This window comes from Schistocerca cancellata, chromosome 6, assembly GCF_023864275.1.
Source record: "Schistocerca cancellata isolate TAMUIC-IGC-003103 chromosome 6, iqSchCanc2.1, whole genome shotgun sequence".
Taxonomy (NCBI): Eukaryota; Metazoa; Arthropoda; class Insecta; order Orthoptera; family Acrididae; genus Schistocerca; species Schistocerca cancellata.
This window is the reverse complement of record NC_064631.1, coordinates 436,575,255-436,589,077: the sequence shown is the minus strand read 5'-3', so window position 1 is coordinate 436,589,077 and position 13,823 is coordinate 436,575,255. Positions and strand designations below refer to the sequence as shown.

Here is a 13,823-nt window from a genome sequence, read left to right as displayed (position 1 = left end):
GTCGTGCGGTAGCGTTCTCGCTTCCCACGCCCGGGTTCCCGGGTTCGATTCCCGGCGGGGTCAGGGATTTTCTCTGCTTCGTGATGGCTGGGTGTTGTGTGCTGTCCTTAGGTTAGTTAGGTTTAAGTAGCTCTAAGTTTTAGGGAACTGATGACCGTAGCAGTTAAGTCCCATAGTGCTCAGAGCTATTTGAACCATTTGCTTATTTTATTGAAAGTATTGATCACTTGTTCTCTAGACAAGATTGAGTATCTCATGGCTCAAAATATTGTCCGCCGCTGATGTGTTTTATGTTGTAGATAATTGGCAATGGTCGACGAGAGCTGACTGGGAGCAGAGTACCAGGGTGGTATAATAATATTTAAGGCCCCGCTCCACCCCACCCCCCTTACATCTCAGGTTATGTTGTTACTGTCTTGTGATTCCATCCTTCTCGTGAAGAGTTATGATGTCTGAAGTTCAATTGCAGTGCAAAGTTCAGTACATTTCTGTTTCATTTGCTGTCTCCTGGATCTCTTGTCTTGATTACAATCCTCTGGTGTGCTCGCGTCTATCACTAATTCACACGCAGTATTGAAGCGGCCTCATTTTAGGGGCTATTGTCACATGGACATGTTCTAGTAGTAATGATTTTGATAACATTGTTGATTAATCAACTGAGTTAAGTAAGCTTGAAAGTTTGTTTGGTCAAATTAAAGCACCTCCTTAGTCGTGGAAGTGATTTTTATTGTAATAAAGCTTTTAGGAATAGTGTTTTAATTAGGAAAGTTGGCTAGCCAAATCTTACAAGATCTGAGTTCTGGCACCTAATGTTTTCAAATGGTTCAAATGGCTCTGAGCACTATGGGACTTAACATCTAAGGTCATCAGTCCCCTAGAACTTAGAACTACTTAAACCTAACTAACCTAAGGACAGCACACAACACCCAGTCATCACGAGGCAGAGAAAATCCCTGACCCCGCCGGGAATCGAACCCGGGAACCCGGGCGACCTAATGTTTTCTTTAGCTGATTGGAAGTAATTAGAGTTATGATAGGAATCGTGTGGATATTAGTTCCATTAAGTAATGAAGTTTATGTGAGTTAATTTAACTAGTTATATTCAATTTTCAAGTTTTTATGGGTCTTGTTCTAGTTAAAGAAATTTGTTTGTCATTTATCCAAGTGATCTGGCTTTATAAGCCAATCGCCCTTATTATTGTGATTTGATAATGCTTTATGATCGAATAAAGTGTGTGGCAACTACAACGGATTACTATTGTGATTTCGGTGTGTCCTTCTGACCCACACCCCACACTCATATTTCATCCTCTCAGAAACACGAAATGCGATACAGCTGTGGCAAAAATGTGACATATTGTACAAAATCTACTACTAATCGCTTTCGTTAGCATGTAGTTTTCACAACAGCCGCAAGAAAATAAACCTGATTGAGTATATTTGAAATCAGCCACTCGTGGATTCGAATTCAGAGTTACATCCGTATTCACCTTGATTCATCTATTACAACCGATGAATGAATGAATGAATGGCCATCCATAAACAAGTGACACTGAGTATCAAAGCTGCAACGTGCAAATAGCGATCTCCGTGAGCGGTCGGCAGGTACTTACCGGAGTTGGAGCCCTCGTTGTTGTTGGTGCTGCTATTATTGTTGTTCACGTTGGTGGTGTTGTTGTTGTTCTCGCTGTTGGTGGCCTTCTCGAGCACCTCGTGGTCCTCCTTGCAGAAGAGCCCGTCCTCGCGCAGCGCAAACTCGTCCCCCGGGATCAGCTGCCGCTCGCAGGCGCTGCACCGGAAGCACTCGATGTGGTAGATCTTCGTCTTGGCGCGCATCACGAAGTCGTTCTTGCTGAAGGACAGTCCGCACTTGTCGCACTTGGTCCCGAACAACCTGGGGTCAAACAAGCAGAGCGGGGGCACCACGTTAGGACGCTGAAGCCGAGCTAACCATCAAGGGAAAAACAAAACATCCCGAATAACCAACGCTAAAATGGCACGATAGGCAGAGGCGGCTTCAGACCACAGACTGGAGGTAAGAATCGGCAAGACATCATCAAGGTAATCACTCGTACGTAACACTATTCGCTTGAATTTATTTACGAAAAGTCTAGGAGGGATCCAAACTGTACGGCCCGTTGGGGTTTAGAGTGCGATTGGTGTGGTGAATTTTTGAAAGGATTTAGTACGGTATATTAGGCATGAACGAAAGTAGTACCTCCAGGAAATTTAACTGGACCAGAAGTGAAACTCCCTGGCAGATTAGAACTGTGTGCCGGACCGAGACTCGAACTCTGGACCTTTGCCTTTCGCGGGCAAGTGCTCTACCAACTGAGCTACCCAAGCACGACTCACGCCCCGTCCTCACAGCTTTACAGGAAGTTTCATATCAGCGCACACTCCGCTGCAGAGTGACAATCTCATTCTGGAAACATCCCCCAGGCTGTGGCTAAGCCATGTCTCCGCAAGATCCTTTCTTTCAGGAGTGCTAGTTCTGCAAGGTTCACAGAAGAGCTTCTGTTAAGTTTGGAAGGTAGGAGACGAGGTACTGGCAGAAGTAGAGCTATGAGGACGGGGCGTGAGTCGTGCTTGGGTAGCTCAGTTGGTAGAGTACTTGCCCACGAAGGCAAAGGTCCCGAGATCTAGTCTCGGTCCGGCACACAGTTTTAATCTGCCAGGAACTTTCGTATCAGCGCACAATCCGCTGCAGAGTGAAAATCTCATTCTGGTCCAGAAGTGTTCTCCGCGTGTATACACCATGTATCAGACAGGTTGAGCAGCATTATCATATTGTTCGCCTGACGATGTTGTGGTCTACACGAAAGTATCGTCGTTGGACGATCGTAGGGAAATATAGAAAGACCACTGCATAACTTTCTTTTGATGTATTGAGTGGCAGCTCTTTTTAAATGTGGATAAATGCGAGATAGTTCCAGGACCAAAATAGTAGAACCCAAAAGTAGCCAATTAGATGATTAGTGATTAACTTCCGGATGACGTCACATCTTTCAAATATTTCGGTGTGACACTAAATGAAGCGGACACGAAAATTCAGTATTAGAGTTTAACGACCCATCGACAACTAAGGGATTAGCGACTGAGCACAAGCTTGAATTTGGAACAGATCGGGAAGGAAATCTGCTACATCCCTTCAAACCATCCATCGCGTCATTCATGTTAAGCAATTTAGAGAAACCACGTAAAACCTGAATCTGTTTGGCAAAAAGGGGTTATGAACCGCCGTGTTCACGAACAGGATTCCACTGTGTTATAATCGATTCATCTTGATTGGTGGAAGGAGAATGAAAATTTAGATTTGTTGGTAACGTTGAAGGCAAGTAAGCTGCACTATGATTGATACAACAGTTTCCTGAGAATGTTCCCGAGTACTGCTACAGCGTTTATCTACAAGATAGCTTCACTACTTGCAGTAACATACTTTGCACTTTGTTTGAAGTTTTGTATTTCACATCTAATAAAGATTCTGCCGCTGACTAGGAACAGTTATCACATATGAATGACCTTAGGATTTTGCTAAAAGTGAGAATGAGGAAATAATTTTCATCTTATTTCGAGAAATAGTGTGAATTGGTATCACACTATTTGTAATGGAATTTTATAAGTCGATGTCGTTATTGACTGTATATTGTAGGACAACTTTTTATAAGTAGCAGATTTCAACACTTTTTAATTTCCGTGAAGGGTCTGTAAGTTTTGATTTTTTTAGATTTTTTAAAATATTTGTTGGCCTATGGTTAATCTCCAAATCGTACTTTGCCATTACTTCTACCGCTGTAAGTATTTTAACAAACGAAACCTCTAGATAACATTTAAATCCCGCGGCGAAAATGAGAAAGGTGTGATATCGACGACAGGGAGAGGACTAATTTTTGTTCTGAAGTGGGGATACAAACGAATATTGTCAGTTACGAGGTAGTGACCCCATGTGAGACCAGATGATATAACAGCGTAATCACAAAGTCCATGAAACATTTCAAGACATTGGCACTAGTAGATAGCCAAGAGCAACGTAATTAATGATACAGTTTGTGAAGGACAAACCTTTGAAGTTTTATTATAGTGTTTATAAATGTTCTGTATGTTCACCCTTCGTCACACGGCGCGCATCTAATTGATTTTGCAATTCTGCGCATTCACGACCCAGCATCTCAGAAATTACGGTGAGAACAGCTACTGCGATGCACAGTCTCAAAGCCGTTGAGGTGGGACGTAAACGCTATCCTTGATATCATGATGTTGACCATCATCATCATCATCATCATCATCATCTCGAACAGTTTGGAACATAAGCCTCGCCTTCTGGTCCTGCTTTGTCGCCATTATTCTGTGTTCACACTGGTCCGGCTCTCCCCTCTTTTTGCAACACCTTTCTCCATACCATTCAGTCATCTATGCCCTGCTGTTCCTCCCGATCGTTTCCTGCACCTCCATTTCACGTATCCCTTTGGGAATCCTTTTGTTTTCCATTCTCTTTAAATCTCCATACCATCTTAGTCTTATAACACGTTCGTCGGTATTGATGTATTATGATAGTATACTATAGACAGTAAGTAATGATGAGGAACTAAATAGAATTGGGGAGGAGTTTGTGGCACAACTTGACTAGATGAAGGGATCGGTTGGTAGGCCATGTTCTGAGGCATCAAGGGGTCACCAATTTAGTATTGGAGGGCAGCGTGGAGGGTAAAAATCGTAGAGGGAGACCAAGAGATGAATACACTAAGCAGATTCAGAAGGATGTAGCTTGCAGTAGGTACTGGGAGATGATTAAGTTTGCACAGGATAGAGTAGCATGGAGAGCTGCATCAAACGTCTCTGGACTGAAGACCACAACAAAAGAACTATAGACAGAACAACATGACTAGCATACGTGCAATGAAGAAAATGTACGTTTTAATAGAGTTAACGTAGGAATTTTACGGCCGTCCATTTCGTAAACACTGTGATTTGCGAGCCAGACACAGCCGACAACTGCCGCTGGAGAGCGCTACAGTCACGCATACCACACTGAGGCACTCGTACCGTAAGCAGAAGTCGCATCGTTTCTTAGTGTTCACGTTGAGCTCGGCATGCTGAATGGTGACGTTCGAAAGCACGGTCCACGTGCGGATGGCTTAAGTAGTGTGTCTCAAATATGGTTCAAATGGCTCTGAGCACTATTGGACTTAACTTCTGAGGTCATCAGTCCCCTAGAACTTAGAACTACTTAAACGTAACTAACCTAAGGACATAACACAGTCGGCCGGACTGGCCAAGCGGTTCTAGGCGCTACAGTCTGGAACCGCGCGACCGCTACGGTCGCAGGTTCGAATCCTGCCTCGGGGATGGATTTGTATGATGTCCTTAGGTTAGTTAGGTTTAAGTAGTTCTAAGTTCTAGGGGACTGATGACCACAGCAGTTGAGTCCCATAGTGCTCAGAGCCATTTGAACCATTTTTTGACATCACACACATCCATGCCCGAGGCAGGATTCGAACCTGCGACCGTAGCGGTCGCGCGGTTCCAGACTGTAGCGCCTAGAACCGCTCGGCCACCGCGGCCGGCTAATGTGTTTCATTACGTCCGTAAGGTATTGGTGCAAGGAACGCGCGCTGTGCACTACTGTACTGCCGAGCCCGCGGCCTTCAGAGAAACTCCGGCTGCGACTCGTGGAGTCCCGCTGACCCGCGAATATCGGCAGGGGCTGGCGCCGCGGCTATTTTCGGGGGCGCTGCGCTGCGCCGCGGCGAGACGCGCGTACACATTTCACTCGCCGGCCTGTCAGAAACTGACCTCAGCACCTCCTTCTCGCCGCTTTCGTTTCCTCCGGCTAAATTTGAGAGAGCACTAAATATAAGCCACTAAAGTTAAATTTATTAACACTGCCCTAGGAGCCAAGAGCTTTAATATATAGAGTAATCATACAGCCCGTGAAACATTTCAAAAAATCAGTATAGGTAAATGGCCAAACGTAACGTAACAAATGATATAGTGCGTGAAAGAGAAACTCTCAAGAGTATTTTTCTTAATGTGGTGCCAGCAAATGATATTGGAAAACAGCCGACAGAAACGTCACCGACCGTAGTAGACCACACCCACCTTGTTCAAATGTGTGTGAAATCTTATGGGACTTAACTGCTAACGTCATCAGTCCCTAAGCTTACACACTACTTAACCTAAATTATCCTAAGGACAAACACACACACCCATGCCCGAGGGAAGACTCTAACCTCCACCGGGCCCAGCCGCACAGTCCATGACTGCAGCGCCTGAGACCGCTCGACTAATCCCTCGCGGCCACACCCACCTGGCACAAGTCACGAGGCCACCACACGAGACACGATGCCTTGCGATTTTGTTGGGGAGTTTTTTAAGGCCTTTCTCGATAGACAAATGACATTTGACACAGTCTGTAGAAGAAAGATACGGCAAGCACTACAAAAGAAGGGAGCGGGTAAAAGAGACGGCAAGCAAAGTAGAGGAGATGTACTGTGGAAGTCTGAGCTGTGTGGAAGTGGGAAATGAAAGGACGGACCGGTTTGATTAAACAAGTGGTGTGGAATAGTGGAGAGCACTGCCACCTCTCCTCTTAATTGTGGTCCTGGATTAGATAATGACGAAGGTGGCAAAAAGACTTGAGAAGACAACATGAAAGCTATGGTGTTCGCGAATGACTTTATCATCTGGAGGAAACAGTGAGGAGGATTTCAGGAACAGCTTGTAGCTTGTGGAGAAGCTGTGACACAGCATGGAATGAAATTTAATGTAAAGAAATGCGAGATCCTGATTACAGTTTGCAAGATAGACAGACCAATAGCGGAATAAATACTGAACGTGGACAATTGGAGAAGGTGGACAGTCTCAGGCACCTTGGGAAGTGTGGGGGGAGAACGGAAGAAATGAGAAAGAAACCAGTGACAGTGGCAGAAAGTCTGAAGCATTTCTGCAAAGCGTTACGAGTCCTGGTTTGGAACAAAGACGTTCACACAACAAACCAAAGAAGTATAATATAGGAGTTACTGCATTCCTGTACTGACCTATGCATCTGAAACATGGATGAAGAAGAAAAGAGATGCAAACAGATTACAAGCATGTGAAATCAAGATCCTCGTAAGTAGGATAGGAGTAACACGCAGAGGTAAGATGAGGGATGAAAGGATAAGAGAAACAGTGAAAGAGGAGCCCTTGCAGAGCAAGACAAAAACATAAAGGCTAAGATGGTATGGACACTTAAAGAGAATGGAAAACCAGAGGATTCCCAAAAGGATACATGAAATGGAGATGCGAGGGAAACGACCGAGAGGAACACGAAGGAATAGATAGCTGAAAGGTATGAAGAAAGGTGTCGCAAAAAGAGGCGAAAACTGGACCATTGTGAACACGGAACAATGGCGACAAAGCAGGACAAGAAGGCGAGGCTTATGCTCCAAACAGACCAAGCCTGGGGCTGGAAACCCTTCGAGATTATGATGATCATCATCATGATATCAAGCATAGCGTTTACGTCCCACCTCTACGGATTGGGACTCGGCATCGCAGAAGCTGTTCTCACCATCACTTCTGATATGCTGGGTCGTGAATGCGCAGAATTGTAAAAGCAATTAGATTTGTGCCGTCGGTCGAAGCGTGAACACACAGAACTTCTATACACACTATACAAAGCTTCAAAGGTTTGTCGTCCACAAATTGTATCATTAATTACGTTGCTCTTGGCTATGTACCAGTGTCAATTTCTTGAAATGTTTCATGGTCTTTGTGATTACGCTGTTATATGATCTGGTCTCACATTAGCTCACTATCTCGTAACTGACAACAGTCGTTTGTATCCACATTTCAGAGCAAAAATTAGCCCTCTCCCTGTACTTCATATCACATCTTTCTAGAGATTTCGTTTGTCAAAATACTTACAGCGGTAGAAGTAAAGGCAAAATAGGATTTGAAGATTAACCATAGGCCAACAAACATTAAAACAAATCTAAAAAATTTAAAACTTAAAGTCTGTTCACGGAAATTAAAAAAATGATGAAATCTGCTACATATAAAAAGTTATCCTACAAGGAGAAGAAATACTGACGACGTGTCTGCAATAAGACCCCAGGCATCTGAAGAAGTTTCCGCGAGCCACGCACGCACAATTCTCTATTCAAGCGTGTCGCACATGAGCAAATATTGAAAATTACTGGTCAAGTAATACTTTTGCAACTGGAATAACAGCAGGTACATAACGGCAAGAGACATAGTGAAAAAGTGGCTCAGTTATCTGTAATTCCAGTGTAAGGTATGGTTTTCCATTTCATAGGAGGTATATCGAAAGAAGAAAGTAATTTATAGCTGCCAACGCCAAATGTGTTTCTGACACCTGTTGCACAGAAACCCTGTTTCCGGATGCATTAATAAATTCTCAAAGCTAATTCTCGGCAAAAAGTTAAAAGAACCAAGTCCAATTCAAACGTTGGGTCAAAAGCATAATCTAGAGCACGCGAAAAGCACTAGTACTCCGAAAGCATGGCAACGGCCATACACAGCAAGCAGAGCTATAGCAAGGTGTGCAGACGGTGCAGTAGACAGCACCCAGAATTTCGTTCTGAAAACTCTACAACACGGAGTAGTGATCTGTAACGCTCCAAGGCGCACTTGAGACACCACGGTACGGACAGGACCACTGACACCTCTGCTTAAGCGAGAGTAAATGGCCACCTAATCTGCTACAATGACGTGGTATTTGACTTTAAATACCTCTGTTTCGGACAGCTCGTCCTCATTGTCTCTGTCCGCAGCTCGTGGTCGAGTGGCTCTGGATGACGGCGTTCCGGGTTCGACTCCCGGTCGGAGTGGGATTTTCTCTGCCCGGAGAATGGATGTTTGTGTGGTCCGCATTATTTCATCATCATCGTGACAGTGACTAGTTTGGACTGTGAACAAAATTGGGACTTTGTACGGGCGCTGATGACCGCGCAGTTGAGCGTCCCACAAACCGAACATCACCGCCGCCATAATTCTCTCTCTTCACTCCGACTGTAACGCCTATCACGACGGAATGACAGCTGCGCTAGTTACAGGTCAACGCTGCTGGCGCACCATGATGTGCTGTTTGCTGCTTGTCTCAAGACTTCAACTACGAGACAGCAGCCTGCCGGCTGTGGGTGGACTTCGTCGCTCCAGTCCGTCATTCCTGACAGGTCGTAGCCGTGACCGGTAGAAGGTGTGGACGTACTGAGCCTTCTTTTGATGAAAGGCCTTGGCGACTGACAGCAAGCTGCCATCATCTACTCGCTGGATGGGCAGCTGAATGGCGCTTCCCAGGCTGTACGTGTGTCACGGAGCGTGTGCTTAAGAAGCCCCGGATTTTGTGCCGTCACGAGAACTGCCATCCAGGGGGTGCTGTGGGTAAAAGTCTAATCGCGCCTCTCTCTCTGAACGCGATGAGGCCTTCCAGTTCATCGTGGTGCGTCCGAGGGCCACCACACGGCTTATCACACTGCCTCCCCTACGCTGCTAAGCCATCAGGCAGTGTGTCCGACCCGCCGCAAGACTACGCATGCTGTTTTGGTACTGTGTACAGTATTTCTCGCCAACGCCTGGCAGAGCAGCCCGGCCTGTTTCCTGATCACGGGGGCCGGCCGGAGTGGCCGAGCGGTTCTAGGCGCTTCAGTCTGGAACCGCGCGACCGCTACGGTCGCAGGTTCGAATCCTGGCTCGGGCATCGATGTCTGTGTTGTCCTTAGGTTAGTTAGGCTCAAGTAGTTCTAGGGGACTGATGACCTCAGATGTAAAGTCCCATAGTGCTCAGAGCCATTTGATTTGATCCTGATCACCGGGGAAGACAGCGAACACATCAACAAAATGTCTCTTGTGCCTTCGGGCGAGACTAACAGTCCCCAGCCCTCGGAGCTCGGCCTCCAACACATTGTAACGTCACCACATCTCAGCCTCGACGCCTGCTGACCTGGCCCGAGGGATCGCCGTTACACATCCATACCGAAAGGCTTGTAACAGCAGCATCTAATTCTGGTGCTAAGGCATTGTGGTTTAACGTCGCATTGACAGTGACGTCATCGGAGACAGGGCACAGGCTCGAGTTTGCAAACAGAGTGTATTTTTCAAGAGAATTATCCCGACATTTCCCTTCACAGGTATCTTAAATCTGGATAATCAGACTGGAATTTGAACCATTGCTCTCCTGAATGCAGTCGATGCGCCATCTCTTTCGATAATCATACAGAGAGAGGCGGTGTAGTGATTAAACGAATGACGCTCTTAGAGGCACTGGGACTCAAATACCAGCCAACCACTAACCCAGATTTAAGCTTCCCATCCTTTGCCTGAATCGATTTACATTATTTCCACGATGTTCCTTTCGGATGGGTAGTGTCCCTTCTGCAGCCTTGTTCAGAGCTCTTGGCACGTCATGATCTCGTCGTCGAAACGATGTAACATTAATCCACGCAATTTTTCTGACAAGGGAACCTCCCCATCGCACCCCCCTCAGATTTAAAATGGTTCAAATGGCTCTGAGCACAATGGGACTTAACATCTGTGGTCATCAGTCCCCTAGAACTTAGAACTACTTAAACCTAACTAACCTAAGGACATCACACACATCCATGCCCGAGGCAGGATTCGAACCTGCGACCGTAGCAGCCGCGCGGTTCCGGACTGAGCGCCTAGAACCGCTAGACCACCGCGGCCGGCCCCTCAGATTTAGTTATAAGTTTGCACAGTGGATAGGCCTTGAAAAACTGAACACAGATCAATCGAGAAAACAGGAAGAAGTTGTGTGGAGCTATGAAAAAAATAAGCAAAATATGCAAACTGGGTAGTCCATGCGCAAGATAGGCAACATCAAGGATAGTATGAGCTCAGGAGCGCCGTGGTCATGTGGTCAATGTGAGCAGCTGCGGAACGAGAGGTCCTTGGTTCAAGTCTTTCGTTGAGTGAAAAGCTCAATTTTTTTTATTTTCAGACAATTATTATCTGTCCGTCCGTCCGTCCGTCCGATGCGAGGTAACTGCGCCGTAGTATGGGTTCGGAAAATATTCATTGACCTTGTTATTGAAGTCGCGAGCTATATTTGCTAGATTCGTATTGCCCACGGAATACATCTCACGTATTTAATGCACTCTCGTCCAAAGTAGCGAACAGTCAACCGGCAGCCAGGGAGCCTCGTTAGCAGGAATACTCTCTCTTCCGTGCGCTGTAGTCGATTGACGTCGTGTGTTTTGATGTTTGTTAAGGGGTAGCGTCCCCATACTACGGTGCAGTTACCTCGCATCGGGCGGACGGACGGACAGAATATAATTGTCTGAAAATAAAAAATCAAACTTTCCACTCGAGGGAAGACTTGAACCAAGGACCTCTCGTTCCGCAGCTGCTCACGCTGACCACGGGACCACGGCGCTCCTGAGCTCATACTATCCTTGATGTTGCCTATCTTGCGCATGGACTACTCAGTTTGTATATTTTGCTTATTTTTTTCATAGTTCCACACAACTTCTTCCTGTTTTCTCGATTGATCTGTGTTCAGTTTTTCAAGGCCTATCCACTGTGCAAACTTATAACTAAATCTGAGGGGGGTGCGATGGGGAGGTTCCCTTGTGAGTAATGACGACGAGATAATCTGTAAATTTCTTATTTTTCAGTACGCTTATCCTCTCCCCACTAACAGCCGTTTTTGATGCGTTTGACGCTCTAAATTAGCAGTGGTCACCTATGAAGTGGGCGTCCAGCAGTGACCCCACAGACAGTGGGACTGAGGCAGAGCGGGGGAGGATCGCAGCAGCCGCAGTGCGCATGCGCGCGCAGTATTTGTGTGCGAGCGCAGGAAGCGGCGGCGGCCAACACAAACAGCGACTTCATTTCCTGCGGCCGGCAGCGACACCACTCGCGGCTCGTCATTTCCTGCTGCGGCCGCTACCAGCTGGCGCCGCGCACTGTGCGCTGCGGTGCGGCCCGCCACGGGGGTACCGCGGGCTCTGTCCTGCTCCGCTTCCCAGCTAGGCGCAGCTTGCTTCATTCATACTCTGCATCTTCCATACAGTAGATTCAGAACAGAAGATACACTGTCCAATCGGAGATATCCGGACACCCTGTGTAATGTGGAACTTACCGACAGACGTCACGAAAGACCGACCTGGTACTATAAAATGAGTCGGGGGTACTGTGGTGTACGTAGAGAAGCAGTAACAGCAACGTGTGTCTGTCAGGTTTGCCCAGTGACTTCCAACATGGCTGGTCATTGGATGTCGCCCGAGTAATCAATTCACCGGAGCGTTGCTACAATTTTAAGGCTGCCCAAGTCGACTGTTGGTGATGTGGTTGTGAAGTGGAAACGCGAAAAACAACCACAGCGAAAACAAGACCAGGCAGCCTCACGTACTGAAGAACGTGGGGTGTCGAGCAGTGCAGAGGGCGATTGTAGAGAATCGCATGAAACCAGAGGAAGGAATCACACATGAGTTCCAAAGGGCTACCATCAGTCCGACTAGCACAATCACTGTACATAAGGAGTTAACAACAATGGAGTACAATGGCAGGTCAGCTCCTCGTACATCACAAATTTCCGTAGTCAGTACTAAAAGACGCTTGAGGTGGTGTAAAGAGCAATAATACTGGACTTTGGATGACTGGAAACGAGTGTGTTGGACTGATGAAAGACGCAATAACCTGTGGTAATCTGAAGGAAGGATTTGGGTCTGGCGATTACAGAGAGAACTCATACACACATACAGCCATAAAGTCAGAAGCTTCGAGTTGGTAAAATTTACAATTTTTTTTTTCAACGGAATACTGTTGCGAAATTCAGGCTTTAAAAAAAAAACTTCTTACAATCAAAACAATAAGAACAAAAGATCTCGTATAAATAACTGGTGCTACAGCCCCCCCTACACACACACACACACACACACACACACACACACACACACACACACACACACACAAAACCACCGCCCCACGTCCCTGTCCATCGCATCATGTTGGTTACCCATTGTCACGCGCGCTGATGCCGCGGCGGAAAAAATAAAAAGAAAAAACAATCCCTAGGTGGTGCCGGAAAGCCGTTCGGGAGCTTTCCAGACGAAATTAATACTTGTTGTAGTCCCAAAAGTGCATTACGTAGGAGGTTGTGTAACGATATAGGAGTGTTTTTCGTTATTAGTGTGTGATCCCATTGTCACGCTTAAAAAAAAAATACGCTAAATGGGGAAGGTTATGGAAACATTTTGCAACATTGTGCGCAGCAGTGGAATAGTTTCGATATGATCAGTGATTTTGTCAGTATGACAAATGTCCCCTGCTATACAACAGCATTTGTGAAGCAATGGCGTGTGTACAATAACGTTCACGAAATGTACTGGCGTGCCCAGGGTCCACTCTGAACCCAATGGTTGCCTTTTGAGTTGAGACAGAACGCGAACTTCGCTGCAGACCCGGTCAGCACCGCGTAACCGACCTCCTCTGGTTTCAGTTCTTGAGGAAGAATGAGCTGCCATTCCTCCACAGACATTTAGACACCTTACTGGAAGTGTCTGCAGCATATTTCAAGCGTCACCACACAGTAAAGTCCGCTAGCAGATGTCCGGACAATTTTGATCAGGTTGTTTACATTCCATCACACAAATTTCCGAAAAGCGTTTGACATTGCACAACTTCTTCAATTAATAACCAACGTACGATCATAAAGAGTGGACAGACGAGTGATTCGAATTTTTGACTAATAGTAATCAGTATGTTATTCTGGAAAGTGAATCTTCATTGCAAACGAAGGGAACGTGCCCTGCGCTCGGGGGAAGCACAATACGACCTCCAACGTTAACAAAACACAA

The 13,823-nt window shown here is 46.2% G+C and overlaps 1 protein-coding gene across 1 annotated transcript in view; it reads right to left on the bottom strand.

Annotated features, from left to right (window-relative positions):
• Positions 1-13,823, bottom strand: part of LOC126088371 (insulin gene enhancer protein isl-1) — a 327,678-nt gene that overhangs the window by 141,464 nt on the left and 172,391 nt on the right. Inside the window, exon 3 of the mRNA XM_049906509.1 lies at positions 1,614-1,894. Within this exon, the coding sequence (XP_049762466.1) occupies positions 1,614-1,894 (281 nt within the window). The remainder of the gene's footprint in view (positions 1-1,613; positions 1,895-13,823) is intronic.